Source organism: Ctenopharyngodon idella, chromosome 1 (assembly GCF_019924925.1).
Source record: "Ctenopharyngodon idella isolate HZGC_01 chromosome 1, HZGC01, whole genome shotgun sequence".
NCBI classification, from domain to species: Eukaryota; Metazoa; Chordata; class Actinopteri; order Cypriniformes; family Xenocyprididae; genus Ctenopharyngodon; species Ctenopharyngodon idella.
Genome location: NC_067220.1, coordinates 41099084 through 41120273, shown reverse-complemented (window position 1 = coordinate 41120273; position 21190 = coordinate 41099084). Strand labels below are relative to the sequence as shown.

The window sequence follows — 21190 nt, the reverse complement described above, 5'->3', positions numbered from 1 at the left end:
TAGTGAAAAATGTTCACAGTCTCGAGTCAAAGTGGAAAATTTGCCATCAGAAGCTTATCTAGCATGCCTAAAGTTGGCGAAACATGGAATATTATTACTATTCAAATTTTGAGGAACAAAATGATCATTTTTGAGAGGTTCATCTTCACTGTTCTCTTTTTTCAGAACAAAATTCAAATGATAAATCAAATGCAATTTCAAATCCTCATAATGGGGGAGCATGAAGTGTAACATTTTTTTTTTCATAATCAATCTCGAGCAATGTCATAACTAAATTAATTAAATGGTTGTTTTTCTTTTCTCACAGTTTATGCTTCACCATAAAAGGAAATTAAATCACCTTTAAGCAGTTAATTGATCATTCCAGCATCCGTTTGGCATATCTGATTTATTATTTTAATATTTAAAGGGGTCCCTGATTATGATTTCACTTTTTTAACTTTAGTTAGTGTGTAATGTTGCTGTTTGAGCATAAACAACATCTGCAAAGTTACGACGCTCAAAGTTCAATGCAAAGGGAGATATTTTCTTTTATAGAAATCGCTTTTTAAGGACTACAACAAAAGGCTGGTAGGGACTACAACAAGCTTTTTCCCGGGTTAATGACATCACAAACCCCCAAACTTACATAAATCCTGCTCTCTGGAACACACAACAAAAGGGGCGAGGCCATGTTGGGCTGCTTTAGAGAAGAGGAAGAGTTGCTGTAGTAGAGTGTTATTGCCATGCCGTCATTTTATGCCAGACTGCTTCACAAATTCAACGCTGGATTTGCACAAAAGATTAACATGACGGCACATGCTAGTTGATGAGTTGAATCAACTCCACAGCAACTACATAAATTTATCCACTAACCGTTCAGAAATGTCCAGTTTCATTCTAAAAGTTGTAACTTCTTCCTGAGTCTCTCCATCAGTGTCCGACTCCGGTTTGAACAATGTAAGGCTGAACACCGTTACTGACAATCCTCATTTTGGCTGCGTGAGATTCTCCAGATTTGTTGGTGTTGAGCAACCGAAGCGTGAGCTGTTAAAGCCCCACTCTCTTCTGGAAAGCAGCTCATTTGCATTTAAAGGGACACACACACAAGAATGGCGTGTTTTTGCTCAGACCCAAATAGGGGCAAATTTGACAAGCTGTAATAAATGATCTGTGGGGTATTTTGAGCTGAAACTTCACAGACACATTGTGGGGACACCAGAGACTTATATTACATCTTGTGAAAATGGGCATTATAGGTGCCCTTTAAGCAGTCTTGAGCTTCTGACTGACCATTTGGGTATTTGAGCATTGGTTTGTCGTTGGACAGAGACGTACCGGGACTGTGTGAGGTGATGACGTCAGCGAGCGTGTGGCAGGGCGCTGATTCCTGGTTATTGTTGTCCTGCTCCTGTAATTTGTCCACCATGGCAATGACACAGTTCAAACTCTTCGCCACACTGGCCCAGACCCTGTCCTAGAAGAGTCAAAGCAAACATTAGCAGACTTTTTTATTTTTGGTATCTTTTTGGGGCAAAAGGCCCCAAAATTAAAAATAGCCAGACATGAATTCAGGCCTCCATTCATAGTCCGACAGGAAAATGTCTTTTGACTAATTTCCTGCAACTTACTAGTCATTAAACAGTATGTGACAACAATATAACTTCAATAAAAAAAAGTATTAAAAACATTTTTTTTAAATAAATGTTAATATTCTTAATATACTTAAAATATTACAATAAATTATTTTGCATATTTTGTATATTTATAAATTTGCAAATATGACTAAAATATTAAAATAAATTAATTTGTATATTTCACTTCGTATACTTTGTATATCTCCTTGTATTATAAAACGTATATATTATATTAGTAGAATTATTTGTATCATTTACACTGATGATGGACTCAAACTTCTAAAATGTAAACATACTGTACCTTTGTGTGTATATATATATATATATATATATATATATATACACACACACACACACACACATATATAATATAATATTTAAATATATTTTTATATAATTTTGTATGTGATTTTAATTTTGTTACACACAAATATACAAAACATTTAAATATTTATTAAATGTAACAAAAATTTTAAATTAAATTATTTTGTATACTTATATGTATTATATCATTTATATATTATAATATATTATATATTATAATTTTATTATTATTTATACTAATGATTGATTAATGCATACTTCAGCAAGGTAAACACTATTTTATATACAAGTAAAAAAAATGTTAATATTTAACAGATTAGCTTTGAAAGGTTACTTTATATGCTTAATTCATTTTAAGGATTTTAATGACTGTTTAGATTTTAGATATGTATTTTCTGAACCTGTGCTTCACTCCTTTCCACAAGTTTCTTCAACAACCAAAAGATGATATTTCCGTTCGCCTGTTTTCAACTTCTGGAGCTTTATTGCAGAAACTTCCTATCTTAAATGTTAAATTAAGATCTAGATGAGTTCAACAGAACGTATATAGATCCTAATTGAAATTCTGCATGGTTACAAAGTCAGGATGTTTCTGTAATATGGCTCGGGGTCTCATTAAAAAACACTGTAGAAGCTGCACACACACAAACGTACTGCTCGGACTGTCAGATAAAGTTAAACATGAGCTCATATGTTGCTGGTTACCACAAAAACTATTTTTTCACTCTGGAATATTGTCTTGCACCAAAATGAAAAAAGATGTGATGCAGGAGGAAAAGAAACAAGTGCATTTGAGCCTTTGAAGTAAAATATCCTCCAAAAAAAAAAGAGTTTGCGTTTTCCATTTTATTGTACCTATTTATGGAGAGATAGGGACAATAAAACAACTTCTCATAATGTTTAACTAAGCACTTGCTGCTCGCTACTACGTTTATGCGAAGTTGTTTTTGCAACTTCTATTGGCTGAGAGAAAAATGACAACATACATCCGCTATGAATATTGGGAGAAGTCTAGCTTAAAGTACAGCAAACTTCAGGCTTCGTTTTTCCTTCCCTCTGTGAGTGGAGCTCAAGGGAACACAAGTTATTTTGTCATTGATTAGAGATGCTTGTCTTATCTTGGCCTCTAATCCTCTCCTGTTAGCCATGGTTATGACACACACACACACACACACACACACACACAATGTTGAAGGCAATTCATCCAGCATTGACTAAACAAACAGAACACATTCTTGAGCCTCTTAATACGAGGTTGTAGTTTGCGGTCATCCTTCAGTTACTGTGGTAAAGGTTTCTACTAACAGATGCTAATGGTGGCTTGCCGCATGTGCTAATGCCACTGGCTTGGTTGTTAACCGTATCCCTGTCTCGCCTCTAGTCCTGTGGAATGATTCAACCTCTCAAAATCCTATCAAATACATCAGAGCACAGCTGCTTCTGTCATTCTCTGTGAAGAGCTGCAGAGACAAGCAGCACATGAGGAGCAAGACTCGAAACTAATATCAGTTTACAAAAGGAACCAGTTCAGTTTAATACTATAGGGTTTGTTTAAATAGTAAAAGTGCTATTTGTCTTAGCAAACACCACTTAAAACAGTGTTTATGAACAAAATGTAGTTATATAGTATTAGTATTCATTCACTAGTATACATTTTCTGAAGACAATCTGTGGTATTTGCCCATGCAAAATTACTAAGTTAAAAATTAATAAGTCTTTTAACACACCCCGCTGCATGCCTAGACCGGCAGGTCATCTTGTCATTTCATGCAGTAGTAGAACATGATGCAAGGCAATGACTGACTGCGTGATGAAGCCTATTAAAATGCAGTTAAAGTGCCACTAAAATTCAAGATATGAGGGCAAAAAAGGCTCCAGTATGGGTTATCGGGTTATCAAGTGAGCCAATGATTCAGTGACCCATTCATAAAGACTAGAGCTGGATGATTCTGGATAAATTTAGATTTACGATTTTTTGTTTGTTTGTTTGTTTGTTTCAAATAGAGATCGTGATTCTCCCACGATTCTGAACAGACAATTAAACAAAAGGTTCTGACAAAATGGTAATTGATGCTGTCTATTTAAAAACGTTTAATTAATTTGAAAGAGTTATTAAAAAAAATAGTTATGAATGAATGATTCAATGACTCATAAATACTTCACTTGTTTCATTACTGGATGAATCAGCGTTTCTGAACAAATCTCTTGAATGAATGATTCAATGACAAATACACTTCTTAACAGTCACTTGTCTCCACCTACTGGTGAAACGATGTATTGATACAATGGTTATTTGAAGCTCCAAGTTACTTTCAAAATGTGATTTGCTCTATTTTGATCGCTACAGTACACATCAGTGTTTATATCTGAACTATAAACTTTTATCCCAGTACTTCTATAATAATAAGAATACTTGTAACACAGAAATAATGATACTGCGTGGTTGAAAAGACTGTTTGTGAAACTGTTTCATACCTGTATATGACAACTGTATATATGATCCAACTCTCTAGGTCAGCGGCAGCGCCAACATTGTCATTTAGGAATGAGATTGCATGGGTGTTTGAATCTTTTAACGATTAATCCTGCAGCTCTAATAGAGATGTTCACTTGCTTTGTTCCTGAATGAATCAGCCATTTGGATGAATCGGTTGAATGAATGATTCAATGACTCACTCTTTAAAGGATTAGTTCACTTCAAAATGAAAATTAGCCCAAGCTTTACTCACCCTCAAGCCATCCTAGGTGTATATGACTTTCTTCTTTCTGATGAACATAATCGCAGAAATATTAATAAATATCCTGACGCATCTGAGCTATATAATGGCAGTGAACAGGGTTCACGAGTATGAGCTGAAGAAAGTGTCTCCATCCACATCCATCCATCATAAATATATGCTCCACACAGCTCTGGGGGATTAATAAAGGCCTTCTGAAGTGAAGCAATGCATTTGTGTAAAAAAAAAAAAAAAAATCCATATTTAACAAGTTATGAAGTAAAATATCTAGCTTCCACACGAGCCGCCTTCTGTATTCAACGTACGCAGAAAGTGTAAAACTCTCGCAGTTCACAAAGCTTACGGTTCGTCCTACGCCTTCCCTATTCAACTTACGGAAAAAGTGTAACTGACGTGATGCCAGTTTACACTTTCTTCGTAACTTCAATACGGAGGGCGGTCTGGCGGAAGCTACATATTTTACTTCATAACTAGTTTAAATATGGATATTTACACAAACACATTGTTTCGCTTCAGAAGGCCTTTATTAATCCCCCGGAGCCGTGTGGAGCACATATTTATGATGGATGGATGTGGATGGAAGCACTTTCTTCAGCTCTTACTCATTGATTCCTATCACTGCCATAATAAAGCTTGGATGCATCAGGATATTTATTAATATTTCTGCGATTATGCTCATCAGAAAGAACAAAGTCATATACACCTAGGATGGCTTGAGGAAAGCTTGGGGTAATTTTCATTTCAACGTGAACTAATCCTTTGAGACAGTGACTTGCTGCCACCTTCTGGCAGCTTTAGTTTCATATTTAGTGTGTCATTTCATTTTTCATTCATATTCATACCATTTCTGGGCTACATTAAACAGCCTGTGTAAATCTGTCTAAATGCCATTTCAGATGTAGCTTTTGAAAAAAACATTTCTTTCTGAAGCTACTTTTTGTAATGTCTATTCAAAGCTTTTCTCATCTAACACAATTGATGTGTGATTAATTTGCAATTAATTAGTTTAATTAATCAGCACATTTAAGGTTATTAATTCGATTAAAAGTTATCGCTTGACAGCCCTAATTTCTAAATTTTTTTTTAAAAGTGATTTATTTACTTCTCTTCTATTAAAAATGATTGACTTGAAACCCTATCTAACAAATAAACACACAAAAGTGAACAAGACTTGCCCATTCCTCCTCGTCGTACTCTTTGTGGTGCGGGATGGAGTCCGAGCGGAGAGGAGATGCTTTGCTTTCTTTCGGGGGCGTCTGAGTGCCATCAACATTATTGCAGACGGTGTGCGGCTCCTCAGTCACGCCTGGGTGCGAGTCGGCCTTGGGTGGGCTGGACGGAGTAGAAGTTTTGGTGGTGGGCTGACTTTTGCTGACGTAGCCGGGACGGGCAGCATGCAGCGCTAGGAGGGCGCTCTTCACCAGCTCATCTTTCAGAGCGTGAACAAACTGATCCGTCTGCAGAGAGAGAGAGAGAGAGAGAGAGAGAGAGAGGTGCGTTTGATAACCCAGCATTTAATAACCAACATTTCATTAAATTACATCGGAGCATAAGAGTGTGTGACAAAGATTAAAGGGACGGGGACGAGAAGCATATCAGAAAACTAATAAGCAGACAAGAGCAAACAGTGATGGCACAGTCGATAGAAAAAGAAGAGTGAAGTATGAGAATGCAGAAGAAAGAGGAAGAAGAATTAAAGAGACACAAAAGACGCGCCGGTTCTTCTGAAACAAGGTCTCAGCACAACAACAATATATGATTCAATTAATCTTCAGAAGCGCTGGGATATTGAAAAGATCGCAAGAAAAACAGAAAGAGCAGGACGACCTCATTCATATTCGTAGGTACTTGTACATATGTATATTTTTGTATGTTTTGAGAAACTGACACATCTAGGCAACATCTAAAAGTCCAAAAGTCTGATTTCACAATGAAAATCTCATTGTTTATGATTCATGGAGAAACTGTATCTGAGAAAGAACTTTTTAATGTCAAATTTATTTATAAATGAAATCAAGATGTGACTCAATTTCATTATCAAAGCTCAATAAATAAACATATTCCAACGTAAACTGTTAAACATATTAATCTGTTTAATTAAGTACAATAAAATCCACCAATTATTCTATGAACCTCAAAAGTTTTAGACATCTCTAAAGTTCAAGTGCTTCCATTTTAGATGCTGTTAGTATTAATAAAACTACAGTACAAACACTACAAATGTATATACATTTTTTAACATATAACAAATAGTACACTATATATATAAAAATACAAGTGTATATTAATGGACAGGAAATACTTTTGGGAAGTTAACCATCTAAAACTAATATGATTTTGCCAATTTTATTTTATAATTACTATGCATACTGCTATAATAACTTCATTTATGACAAAGACACATTTGTCACACTGCAGGTGCTAACCCATTCTGACAGATTAGCTTCACTTTAAAGATTAACTTCACTTTTGCTTCTTGTAAAGCGCTTTGAGATGTAACTTTTAAAGGTGCACTATTGGGGTTCAAAGAGCTGTGGCGTTGCTTAAAAAAGCAGAAAAGAACCCAGTTAGGCCTCGCTTATTTTTCCAATGTAATTCGCCACCCGTCACCAGTAAGGTTTACTCGTGAGCTCATTTTTCAGGGGGAATTGAACAGATGCTGCTGTTACTTTAATAGCAGTGAATGGGACATTTGCATATCACCAAATCAACACTCCTGTTACCTTTTCTCGACCCCACCAATCATTATTGTAGATATGATAATCACATCCCACAATTCATCAAATTCTCCAGCAATGTACTTCTACGACTCTTCTGTTTGGATTCTCACCTGTCTGAAATGGCGGTATGTTTTAATGCAGCTATGTTTAAGCTCAATGGCATTTTAACAAGCCCGGTCGGCTTCACGTTCTCCGCTCTGAGTTACTGGCAGCGAGGTGGCATTCCTGCAGGATGATTTTTCATTGTCAGTGTCATTGTGAGTGATGCCTCATCACGCTTCGGCATCTGAATGTTCCGTGTCATAATGAAAACCCACATTCCTGAGAACAGGAATTTGTTCCAAGCGTTCATTCTCAGACGTGTGCAACAGTGACAACAGCTGCACGAAAGGTGAATAGACTTGTTTAGAGCTGTTCTGACATTTATCATAGGGGTTTAGAGCTCAGATACGCAGACTTTCTTTTGCCACTTCAATAAATGTTCAAAGTTTGCCTCCTCCCTGCCATACATTAAGAAAATAAACATGAAAACATTTTACTTTTGATTTATCTTCATTTATATTCACCAATTTAACAGTTCCTAACTACTAGATGCACTTCAAAATGAAAATGATTAAAATCACTCTTACATCTGTTAAATTAGAGAAACCTTAAAAATAAAAATTAAATATTTTGAAGCAATGTAATTGCTATTTGGTCAAAATAATAAATAATAAAACAAAAATAATGGAAAAAAAAATAAATAAATACAATAAATATTTTGATTCAACTTCGTTACAATTGCTCTTTGGTCAAAATAATAAATAAAACAAAAATAATGAAAAAACAAACAAACAAATAAAATAATGATTAATGTGATAGCTCAAATAAATAAATAAATAAATAAATGAATGAATAAATAAATAACTTAGTTGTTTGTAAATTGGTTGTAAATCCTAGGAATAAAATAAAATAATAAAATAAAAAACATACTAAAAAATAAATAAATAAAACAAAACAAAACAAAAAATATTTTGAATCAACTTTGTTACCATTGCTGTTTGGTCAAAATAATAAATAATAAAACAAAAATAATGAAAAAATGTATAAATAAAACAAAACAATTGCTGTTTGGTATGATAAAATAAAATAAAATAAAATAAAATAAAATAAAATAAAATAAAATAAATATTTTGATTCAACTTTGTTAAAATTGCTGTTTGGTCAAAATGATATACATATATATATATATATATATATATGTGATGTCATATATAAATATAATAAACAAAAATAATGAAAAAACAAAAATAAATTAATGGTTAATGTGATAGCTCAAATAAATAAATAAATAAATAAATAACTTGTTTGTAAATTGGTTGTAAAAAATAAAAAAATAAATAAAAAATAAATAAAACAAAACAATAAAAAATATTTTGAATCAACTGCTGTTTGGTTGAAATAATAAATAAAAAAATAATGAAAAAAAAATATAAATAAAACAAAGCAATTGCTGTTTGGTATGAAAAAATAAAATAAAATTATATAAAAATATTTTGAATCAGCTTCGTTACAACTGCTGCTTTGTTAATATGATAGCTCTAAACAAACAAACAAACAAACAAACTACATAGTTCCTAAACATTTTAAACAAACTTAGATACAATTGCTGTTTGGTCAAAATAATAAATAATAAAAAAAAGAAAAACAAAAGAAAACATTTTTTAAACAAATCAGTTACAGTTGATGTTTGGTCAATGTGATAGATAGCTCTATAAATAAATAAATAAATAAATTAGTTGTTGTAAATTGGTTGTAAATTGTTGTTTGGAGTAAAATAAATAAAATAAAATAAAATAAAAAATAAAACAAAATAATTGTCACCGCCCTAGACTATGTGCATGCAGAGATGTAGAGATCTAATGCAACATCACCACGCACCCACACAAACACTCGCTCACGGTTGGAGATTTCAATCAGCAGAAGCGCGGCAGCTTCAGCGTCTGATCATGCGGTGGCCGTCACACTTCTAATCAAGGAGGTGAAGAGAGGCGGCAGAGAGAATTAAGTAATGAAGGCGGCTGATTGCCGATACTCCTCTGTGGCAGAAACAATCTCTGTGTCACAGATTGCACACTGACGGCACCAGATGTAATTCATTAATTACAAACATAAAACATGAAGGCCTCCAAACGAGACACTCGGCCTGGTGGCTTCTGTTGGATTTGGCAGAGGGGAACGTGACAGACCGATGGCCGTTTGTCAAAGAGCCTCGATGTTTGCAAATTGACCCGTTTCAGGCCAAGACTTGGTGGTCTCAGTGAACGGGACGACATGGCTTAATGACATGAACATGCTGTGTTTGCTGATGCAAAATCTGGTTTTGTCCACAGAAACACGTGATACAACAGAGCAGATTCAGTGCTGTACTGATTGAGCATATGGTTTACATGGTTTTTGTTCATTGTACCATGGTAATACCATGTTTTCAGGCTTTTCCATGATAGTAATGCCATTAAAACAACTATGCTGTATGAATATGGTAATTATACAGTAGAGCAATAAACATCAAAGCACCATGGTATTACCATCTGATACAATTCCTGCACCACGGTACAGCCGCAGTACTTCTGTCTGACACAGACGGTGAGTGTTAGTCACTGGCAGAAACACATTTCTGTCACTGATTCACCAGCAGCTTCAGAATATGAATAAATTGAGTGTGACAGTAATGTATTTCATTAGAAAAGATATTTGCCCTTAAAGCATGAACATTTGCAGGACTATTAATAGACCCACTATCAGCCACATGATTCAGACTCATTTTACATTTATACTCCCAAACTCCACTGACTTGAAGATTAATACTTGATTTAAATTTTACTTTTGCTTTAAAACTTTATGTAATTCCTAATTGACTCGGGTATTCAAGGACACTTCACATAAAGATTTTTCAAAGATTTTTTTGATGAGTCATGATGAATCGTTACCTATACCTCACACCCAAAAAACACTGTGAAAAAATTTAAATAATAATTAACTATATGTCATTATAATAAGATAATTATTAATATACAATATAACAAGTATAATAATAATATTTGTAATTATTTTTTATATTATATTAAAATGATTTATATATTTATAAAATATATAAATAATTATAGTGTTATTTTAGTATTACTGAGATACTATTAATTTTTTTTTTTCATTATTATTTTTTTTTTTGTGTGTGTGCCTTTATTTACGGAGCCTTGGACATGACATGCAGAAAAAAAATAGTAGGCTAAATCGTGCGCATGATTTATTAACTGTTCCCTCGATTTACTAAATCATGCGCATGATTTATAAATCGGAGAACGAATTTATAAATCGAATTTATAAATCCAGCAACGAACTCGGGTTGCTGAAGGCGCAACTGCGCTATATGTCACCGCGCTACCCACAAGGCTATAATTAATATTTATTAATATTTTAAATAATTTTTTTACATTTTTTATACTTTCCCTTTTCATTTTAATTTTATTTAAAGTTTTAGATTTTTTATTATTTTTTTTATTATTTTTTAAAAATATTTATTTCTGTTTTAGTTTTAGTTACTTTAGTACATCAAGTTAAAATAAATTAAAACGAGAAATGTTGCTTGTAGTTTCAGTTTTAATTAACTATAATAAAGCTAAAATACACACACACACATTCAGAAGTTTGAAGTTGGTAGGAATTTTTCTTAAATGTTTTTGAAACATGTTTTTGAAACTTCTGCTCACCAAGGCTGCATTTATTTGATCAAAAAATATAGTAAAATCAGTATAATTGTGAAATATTATTACAATTTAAAATAACTGCTTTATATTTAAATATATTGTAAAATGTAATTTATTCCTGTGGTCAAAGCTGAATTTTAAGCATCATTACTCCAGTCTTCAGTGTCACATGATCCTTCAGAAATCATTCTAATATGATGATTTGCTGCTCAAGAAACATTTCTGATTTTTATCAATGTTGAAAACAGTTGTGCTGCTTCATATTTTTGTATTAACTCTTTTTTTCATGATTCTATGATGAACAGAAAGTTCAAAAGAACATAATTTATTTGGAATAGAAATCTTTTGTAACACTATAAATGTCTTTCCTGTCACATTCGGTCAATATAACTCCCTGAAGACACAGACTAAGGTCTCACCTTCTCCTCCAGGCTCTTGAGAATGTCCCTCAGAGCATCGGTGCAGCAGTGCTGGGCCGCCTGGAGCAGCTGATCGGCCAGCGCAGAGATGTGAGGCTGCAGCTGGGACACCACACACAGGATCTCCCTGGCCTTGGCCGTCTGATCTGGAGGATAGTAAATGCACTGATACGCTGTGCTGTAGCTGGTGGACATCGAACAGGAGCGAGGGAAACAACAGAGAGAGATAGACTGAATTAATAACAGCAGGGAGATGAAAAGAGTCATCTAGCTCATCATCAAACAGGTGTGATTACAGCACTGTGCACAAAATACACTGTGACAACATCAATGCAGCAATCTGAACGGGAAATATATCTAATAAACCCAGCCGAACCAATTATAATCCCTGCGTGAATACTGCTCACTTCCTGAACATCACGGCCTGTGTTTCATCTGAGCTCAGGAGACACTGGTAGGCAATAGAAATTGCTCTTTTAAAAGGAATATATCATGCATTTTTAGCTGGTCATTTTCCCCCTGATGGCCACTTACACAGTTTGTTGCCAAAAAAAAGTCATAATTTACTTTTTCATGATGCATTAAACTCTCTCTGACCCTCGGGATGTTTATATATACGACTTCTGTCTGCAAATATGATGACATGTCTCAAAATGTACTGAAAGTGAATGATGCCAGACATGAATTACTTATCAACTTACCAGTCATTAAACAGTACGTGACAACAATATAAATATGTATATATTAAAATAAATGTTAAAATATTAATATTAAATATTACTAAAAATATTCCAATAAATAATGTAACTATTTTTTATTTTTTATATTTATATCTATTATATATTATAATATTATTAATATAATTAATTTTGCGTAAAATGTGATATCCGTCAGGTTATTCTGTCATGTTTTCTCCCTTTCTTTCCAAAACACGACAAACGCCAGTCTCCCTTCTCTGCAGAATGCGATATATCTGCTCAACCAATCACAGCGCACCATTCCACGCACTGTAAACAGTAATGGCGGTGCTCTGAATACACCCGGCTTCCTAGTTTTCCTTATCTGCTTTGTACTTTGTGATCAACAAAAACAGAAAAATGAATAATTTTGACGACATTGATGAACCTGTGGTGGTTTCTGCGGTGGGGAAGAAACGCAAGTCATCGAAATGTAATCATTTACGTGAGAAGATTAAGAAGATGAGGCACTCGAGTCGGGAGGAGGAAAAATGCCGGCTGTTGCTTGTTCCACGACAGCATCAAACTTCTGTCACGGTCCCCAAAACTGAATCATGGACAGTTTTTAAAAGCCGTTTTTTAATACCAATGTACTCGGCAAATGTGTTTATTTTACCCGTGCGGTGAAAAATAACTTTTATATTGATGGATTAATTGCATTTTGAAAAAAAAAAACGTGTCATGGATATATTGCATTTTGGGGAAAAAATTATCCGTTTTTATAATAAACCTTTGAAAATCAAAATCTAGATTTGAATTTTTAATGTTTTATAAGCAAAAGATGCTATGTGAAAGTTTGAAACAGAAAATAGTGGTTTTCATCTTACCGCTTTCTTGGTAAAGAAAACTATATATATATATCATTATAATATGTAATATAATATAATGCAGTAGGTAAATTATTCATTTATAAGAAATTTGATTTGTTAAACATGTTTAATGAATCAAATTTCTTACAAATGAATAACACGATTAACACGATTAACCTTAAATTGCATAATTTGACATTATAAGCGTAATTCTCTATTGTGACACTCACAGACCGTGTTTCACTCATAATCACACTTATTGTGCTTTTATGATAATTCAATTCAGCCATACAAAGGGTGCAAATGACTTTACTGTTATTAGTCCCATCTGGATTTCATTTATAATAAATTTGCCATTGAAAATATTTCTCCATAAATGAGAGCTCTGCTATATGTATTGAACTCAACCGGCTACAGCGGCACCGTCACAACAGTCGCAACAATTCCAGTTTCTCACAATATAGTCATAAATGTGTCCACTTGAACGAACACATGAAGATAAGTGCTTGGATGTTAGATAAGGCCTTGAAGAAAGTCCTCTAGCGGCTGAAGACAAAGCGCCTCTAACACAAGTATCCAATTCATGTCCAGTATTAATGGCAGTCGTGAGATTTATTTAGATGGCATCAAACACAGAACGCCATCCACACTCGAACGACAAGGTGAAAAGGCCAAGTGCATAATGACGAGAAGCTGTGCGGTCTCGCCGGGCGGTGACATCCGTCTTTCCTGCTCGTTCAGCTGGACACCAGTCGGTCTGTAAGTTTGTTTGTGATGCTGGAGATTAGAGATGGCGTTAGTTTCCTGATCCTGGATCAGCGTATCCGGGCGAGACTCACAGAGCTGAGGCTCATGGCTTCAGATAATTGGCTCCCGGGAGGATCTCTAACCATCATGGCTCTGAGCAAATAAAAGGCCTTGCTTAAAGAGACGAGCCGCACACCAAAGGAGAGTGAAATATATGAGAGAACATCAATAACACAAGCCACCGGACTCATTTAGGAGGTCTATAATGACACAACACAGCAGGGAATATGCTCCAAAAGGCTAAAAAGTCAAACTGATGGTTAATGTCAGTGTGGGGGAGCAAATAGCTAAAAGTAGTAACACAACTTCACTAACTTAACTACATTTTTGTTTTTCCAACAAATTTAGCAGTACAACTTGACAAAACACTACTTCTTTACAGTGAATCGGTTGGTAAGGACAATTTGTTTCACTGAACCAATTAATTGATTACCACTGATTCTTTTGATTAATCAACTAATAGTATTCACAAAAGATTCTGCAAATAGTCTTAGAGAAATAATTTGTTCAGACGGTTCATTTTCAAGAACTGGGGCAAAACATAGATTCACTAATTGATTTGAGTCAATGTTGCTATAGTGTTTACAAAATTTGATTCATTTGAGTTTGTTTTGATCAAATCCGATTCATTCAGGCAGCTCATTTGTTTATAAGTTGGTTTAAAAAGATTTGCCGATTACTTTCAGTCTTCACTTAAATGTGTTCAAAATGGTTCATTTAGACAGTTCATTTCAACAAGTTGCTTTGCTGATTTAGTGATTCAGTTCATTCATATAGTTTAAAAATAGATTCACAGATTCATTTGAGTCATGTACAGTAGTAGTGTAATTTAATTGTTTGGTAGCACAATACATATTTAGTAAAACATTTCAATATTTACAATGCATGAATATACATTATATAGAACTATTTAAAAAAAAATCAGATCCTATTTTTTGTGCCATTAGCTATACTTTTAATTTGTAACTACTTAACTTCACTGCAACTACTTTAAATTGAGTAGCTGTACAAAATGTGACAGCAGAACAACTCTGATACTGATGAAACAAGGCCATTTTAAAATCGATTAATGGCAGTATCCTATAAATCAAACAAATGAAAGGCAGAAAGGGTGTGGCGTTTCATCACAACACTTATTAGGATGTGATTCACAGGAAGTGGCAGGGACATAATGCCATCTGAGACCTGTCACGATGGCTAATGACTTGTTGGTCGTACACCTCAGGAGAGCCAGACCCGATCTAGTCTGAAGAGGTTCTTTATCAACCTGGCTTCAAGAAACAGCATTTGTGCCACACTCGACTCATTCATCACAAGCCCTCCAGCCACTGTTTCCAATCTCAAAGCCCAGGCGGAAGCTGCAGATGTTTTTTGCATTTTCATTTACAAGTGGGCAAAGTAGATGGCATATTGAAAACAAGGCAGAGACAATACTCAGAATATCATTGAGAGATATAGCAAATAGCATAGTCTGATTAGCACAGTAGTCAGATTGATTTTAGCATGTCAGTTCGTTCAGCTGGTTCATTTTAATTAAATGATTCAAAATAATGATTCACAGAACCAATTCAATAGCCAGTCAATTGTGATACAGAAAGTTTTTTTTTTTTTTTTTTTAATAATAATCTTATGTAAAAAGAAAAAAAAGAAAAAAAAAAAAAGGTTTTCTTAGGTAAGAGTAAATTAAAAACATTACATTTAATGTATTTTTAAGGGTACTGATATCCTTATTGTGTTTGTGCCAGATACATACTGCCCTTTTTAACAATCATAAAATCTGATAATTAAATCATCTACAAGATATGGTCTGTTTTGTAACTATAGCATAGTTAGCTACATTTGTTTGCTTGTATTGAGACCAACTATTTTTTTCTAGATTGAACTACTTTAAATTACCAGTAGCATTAGCATTAACATTAAATTATAGCATTAGCATTAAAGCATCTTCCCCAAAGCCTCATTGTCATTAAATTAAATATATTGTCTACTCTAAAGTCTATTAGCAACTACAATTCTTCAAAAGGGTGCGTAACTAGCCTAAAATAATCTACACCGCAGCATCAAACACACGCAGCATGGGGGGAAATTTCGCCACAGAACAGCAGGAAACATTTCAAAGGAGAGCATTACCCACATCCTCCATAAACAGATCATGAAGATCTGTAAATGTGCAGTCTGGATATTCATAAATGATCAATGGAAATAGAAATGATGCTAATGAGAGAAAAAGGAAACGCCATGCCCCTCAGTGCAATCAGGCCCACGTCTCTGGTGTATCTCTCATTAAATGTACAAAAATAAAGGCAGAGAGAGAAACATTTACGCCACAGGGCAAGAGTTTACATCAGACCAGGCCTTACAAACCGGCGTTCGGACGTAAACACTGAAGCTCTGCACTGCATTCACTGCATCAACTGCATAGAAGACTGACAGGGAAGAGGAAAAATTGTTGAAAAAAGTCTGAATTGATTGGACAGAAAATCTGATGAGAAGTGCAATGTGATGTCATCAAAATCATTGATCCATATTGGCGGAAGTGATGAGACTTTAAGTTTTGAACATTTACATCTTCTAAATGTGAATTTTGACTTCGTTTTGGAGTACACTTGCTTATAAATAACAGTAAGGCTACCATATTCATACTAAAAACTTCAATTTTGATTTCATGGGGACTTTTTCCAGATAACTTTAAACAAACATTCTATTAATGTTACTGGAACAGTTACGTTTGTTCAGAACTTTCGTTTCAGAGAACCTTGCCAGAACATTAGCCAGTGTTCTGAGAACGTTCCCTGTTAGCTGGGATGTAGTCAAAGTACACACTCAAATCCACCACAAAAACACCCGATCCCGCCATCTGGAAGAAGACGATTATCATTGTACAGAAAGCAAATCGACTGCTAAACGACAGAACATTCTAGTCATGCCGACCCGCTCAAATTAAAGGCAAATAAAAAGCTTGTGGATGTTAAAGAGAAATAAATGCTTAGGCTCGGAGGCGGCCTCAGGGAACCAGAGAAATGGATATTGATTGGCGCTCACATAGCAGGCCAATCAAAGCCATTGTAGCTGCATATTACATTGGGCCGCGCGTCCACCCCTGACCTGATGGATCAGTCCGATCGCTCCCTGGCCACTTTCCCTGCTTCGCTCTTATAGGCAGAAGAAAAGACAGATGGCTCTTTCATTTCGCTCTCAGCGTCCTTTTTTCCCTAGCACCCTTTTTCCTGTGATACATTAATAATGGCCAAGAATCACGTCTGTCCTATTATTTGTCCTCTAAACAAAGAAAAAGTTAAAAGGTTGCTTTCCAGGAAGGCTTGGGCGGATGTGTGCGTGAATATGGGTTTGCTCGTGAGGTCATCTCTCATTGTCCGTTCGCACACGAGTTCTGCTGCACTACTTTGTCATTGTTGAATATTGTGTGAACTCCCCCTTTATGTGTTCAGAGATAAAAAAACAACAACCTAGAATGGAAGTTAAAGAGATCAATCGCCCAAAAATGAAAATTTTGCGTTATTTATTTATCCTTGTGTCATTCAAAACCTTTTTCTTCAGTAGAAAATAAAACTTTGAACAATGCCTTTGGTCACACTTTTCCATGCAGCTACAATGAATGATGACTAGAACTTTTAGGCTTCAAAAAGAACTTAAAGGATTAGTTCACTTCAGAATTAAAATTTCCTGATAATTTACTCACCTCCATGCCATCCAAGATGTTTATGTCTTTCTTTCTTCAGTCGAAAGGAAATGAAGGTTTCTGAGGAAAACATTCCAGGATTTTTCTCCATATAGTGGACTTCACTGGGTTGAAGGTCCAAATGTCAGTTTCAGTGCAGCTTCAAAGGGCTCTACACGATCCCAGACGAGGAATAAGGGTCTTATCTAGTGAAATGATCAGTTATTTTCTAAAAAAAATAAATAAAAATGATATACTTTTTAACCACAAATGCTCTTCTTGCACTGCTCTGTGGTGCGCCACGCATTACAAAATCATTTTGGAAAGGTCACGCGTAGGTGGAAGTACAGCGGTAGGGTGAAAAACTCCAACTCATTTTCTCCTCCAACTTCATAATCGTCCGACATCGTTGTTTTATTGTTTTTACCCCTTTTTTGTAAAGGCGTCAAACGTGACCTTTCCTACGTGATTTAGTAATGCGTGGTGCTTCACACAGCAAGTGCAAGACGAGAATTTGTGGTTAAAAAGTGTATCATTTTTTTCCTTTTTTTAGAAAATGACCAATCGTTTCACTAGACAAGACCCTTATTCCTCGTCTGGGATTGTGTAGAGCCCTTTGAAGCTGCACTGAAACTGACATTTGGACCTTCAACCCGTTGAACCCCAGTGAAGACCACTATATGGAGAAAAATCCTGGAATATTTTCCTCAAAAACCTTAATTTCTTTTCGACTGAAGTAAGAAAGACATGAACATCTTGGATGACATGGGGGGGGGGTGAGTAAATTATCAGGAAATTTTAATTCTAAAGGGAGCTAATCCTTTACCATAAAAGTACCATGAAAAGTAGCCTAGTCTTTGAAAGTAGCTTTTTGTGTACAACAGACCAAATTTAAAGTCTGAAACCGAAACTCTATCTGCCATAGTTCTGCTTAGCCGAATTGTACCCTTTTGCACCTTTTTTCAAACTCAAAGGTCTTAGTCTTCATTCATTGCAATTGCACGTAAAAGTACAATCTTTAAAACACATTTTACATTCCAAAATCATAAGGGAGAGTAAATGGTAACACTTTATTTTACAGTGTCCTTGTTACACATGTTACATGTTGTTATTATAGTAATAACTGTAAATTATGCATAATTACATGCAACTATCCCTAAACCAAACTGAACCCTATAGTAAGTACAGGTAGTTACTTAATATCACTCGGTACTTATATGTATAATTACACTGTAACAAGGACACCTTAATAAAGTGTAACCAAGTATATTATGACAGTTTTAATTTTTGGGTGAACTTTCCTTTTAACAGCCATCTTTAACTTTATATGCAAATTTAATACAGCCCTGTTTTAATAGAAAGAATTCTAAAAAAGGAAGGACTCACTCAGCTAGTGAGGCAGTAAAAAAGGAAAATCTGAGCATGAAGTAAAACATTAGCCAAGTCAGAAAGGAAACAAAATGAGGCCCGTATCAGCCTGGATTAATGTGCAGCGCGAACGCTCTTTCAGAAATTGATTTCTCCCTGGTAGAAAAGGCAAATGTCCTTGCCTCATATCAGTGGTGCACTCGGCTGATAAATCTTCCCTCCACTGGAGGCTGATGTTGAATTTCTTCGTACTAGTATTCCTCTGTCGGTCAGGCTCAGTAACATAAAAAACCCAGGCACTGTAAAGAAAATAATTGGACTTTGCATGGTTTTTAACAAGTCTGTCCTCAGAGGGTTTGAGTACAACTCAAATGATAAAAAATGGACACGTTCACATGATCAGCCTCGCGTCGACAAAATCACCCCCTAAGACTCCAAGACTGCATCCACACCAGCTGTGATCATTCACAAAGTACAAAAATGCAAAGAACTGAATAAAAGAAAGTTGTGTTGTGGAACTCCTCTTTATTGATGGATTTCACAAGGGGGCTGAAATGACATGCTTTTCCTTCTTCTTTAGAGGGCTGAGAATAAAAAACACCCACATTTTAATTGTTTGGTGTGACGGCAAGGACAGACAAACTGCTCAATGACCGCCACTGCCAGACTGCTACAGTCAAGACATGAGCTTTCTGATTAAACATCTCTGTGAGTACAAACTGAACAGAACATGAAGGAGAAGGAGTGGGAGATGGATGACAGAGAGAGAGAGAGAGAGAGAGAGAGAGAGAGAGAGAGAGAGAGAGAGAGAGAAAGACGGTCACAATTCATTTAAGAGTGACAAACATGTCAGGGAGAGACTCCAGAGCTGTGCCAATGGGATCCAACTGAGAAAATGTCAGACTCTGAAGTTATTAAAGTCATTAAAGACTCCAGAGAGGGAAATAACAAGACCACTATTACTGTATATTCCAAGAGCACCAACAATTTGAAACTTATGCTAATGTAACTGAAGCTAAACTTCTGCAATCACAAGTGAACACTGATTACTCATGACAGTACAATCATTGCACATCCAGACTTGCAAAGTGGTTTTAGCCATTTCAAGCAAGACCACTGTAAAGATTATAAAGGCTGATCTACTGCAGCAACCACCCAGAACACACACACACACACACACACACACACACACACACACACAGACACACACACACACACACAAATAAAACACCCAGAACACTCTAGCAACCACCTAGCATTACCCTAGCAACCACCTACACTGCCTTTCAACCATTCAGAACACCTTAGATTTGACACATAGGAGGATGCCATTCGGGTGTGGTCCCCTTGACTTGTGGGGTCCCCCAAGGCTCTATTTTGGCCCCTTTCTTGTTTTCTCTATATATGCTTCCTTTAGGCTCTATTTTTGAAAAGCATGGCTTGCACTATCGTTGCTATGCAGACGATACTCAACGTTATTTGCCCCTGAAGCACAAAAATTTTTTAGACTCCCTCTGTGCCTGTCTTTCCGATGTCAAAGCCTGAATGTCGTTAAATTTTTTATCTAAATGAGAGTAAAACAGAGATTATCATGTTTGGCTCTTCTGAAATCCCAAACATTTGTCATTTAAATTCTGGTGTTTTATCTTCTTCAGTTAAATCATGTTTAAAAAACCTGGGCGTCTTATTTGATAGTGCACTTAAATTTGATAGGCAAATAAATTTAGTTGTCAAATCAAGTTTTTACCAACTAAGAGTGCTGGCTCAAGTGAAGACTTTCCTTTCTTTTAAGCACTTTGAAACAATTCTTTATTATCTAGATTACAAATGGTCCAAAATGTGGCTGCAAGACTTTTAACCGGTGTTCGCAAACGCAAACATATTACTCCTGTTTTAATGTCTTTACATTAGCTCCCAGTCCGCATTAGAATTGATTTTAAAAGTGTTATTGCTTGTTTTTTTAAATGTTTGGAACAGTTTACCAATCCATATTAGAAACAGATTGGTAAACTGTTTATCCATTTATTTCAGGAAAAAAAAAGAAAAAAAACCCTTGTTTGTCTATACAATGAAATTCAGTGGGGTTCAAAGTTGTTTTGGACTCCAAAGTTCTTCAAAATATCTTCTTGTGTGCTTCACAGAAGAAAGAAATGCATACAGGCTTGAAACGACATGAGGGTGAGTAAATGATGTCAATTTTCAACTTTTCAAGTTTCAAAGTCCATTCCCC

General features: G+C 35.2%; 1 protein-coding gene across 6 annotated transcripts in view; it reads right to left on the bottom strand.

The window, feature by feature from the left end:
- inpp4b (inositol polyphosphate-4-phosphatase type II B) overlaps positions 1-21190 on the bottom strand; it is a 184339-nt gene that overhangs the window by 49834 nt on the left and 113315 nt on the right. For all 6 annotated transcript variants that reach the window (XM_051909733.1, XM_051909742.1, XM_051909752.1 and 3 more), the window contains 3 exons: positions 11561-11744; positions 5854-6135; positions 1318-1456 (listed from right to left, as the gene is read on the bottom strand). In XM_051909733.1, coding sequence (XP_051765693.1) covers positions 1318-1456; positions 5854-6135; positions 11561-11744 — 605 coding nt within the window. The remainder of the gene's footprint in view (positions 1-1317; positions 1457-5853; positions 6136-11560; positions 11745-21190) is intronic.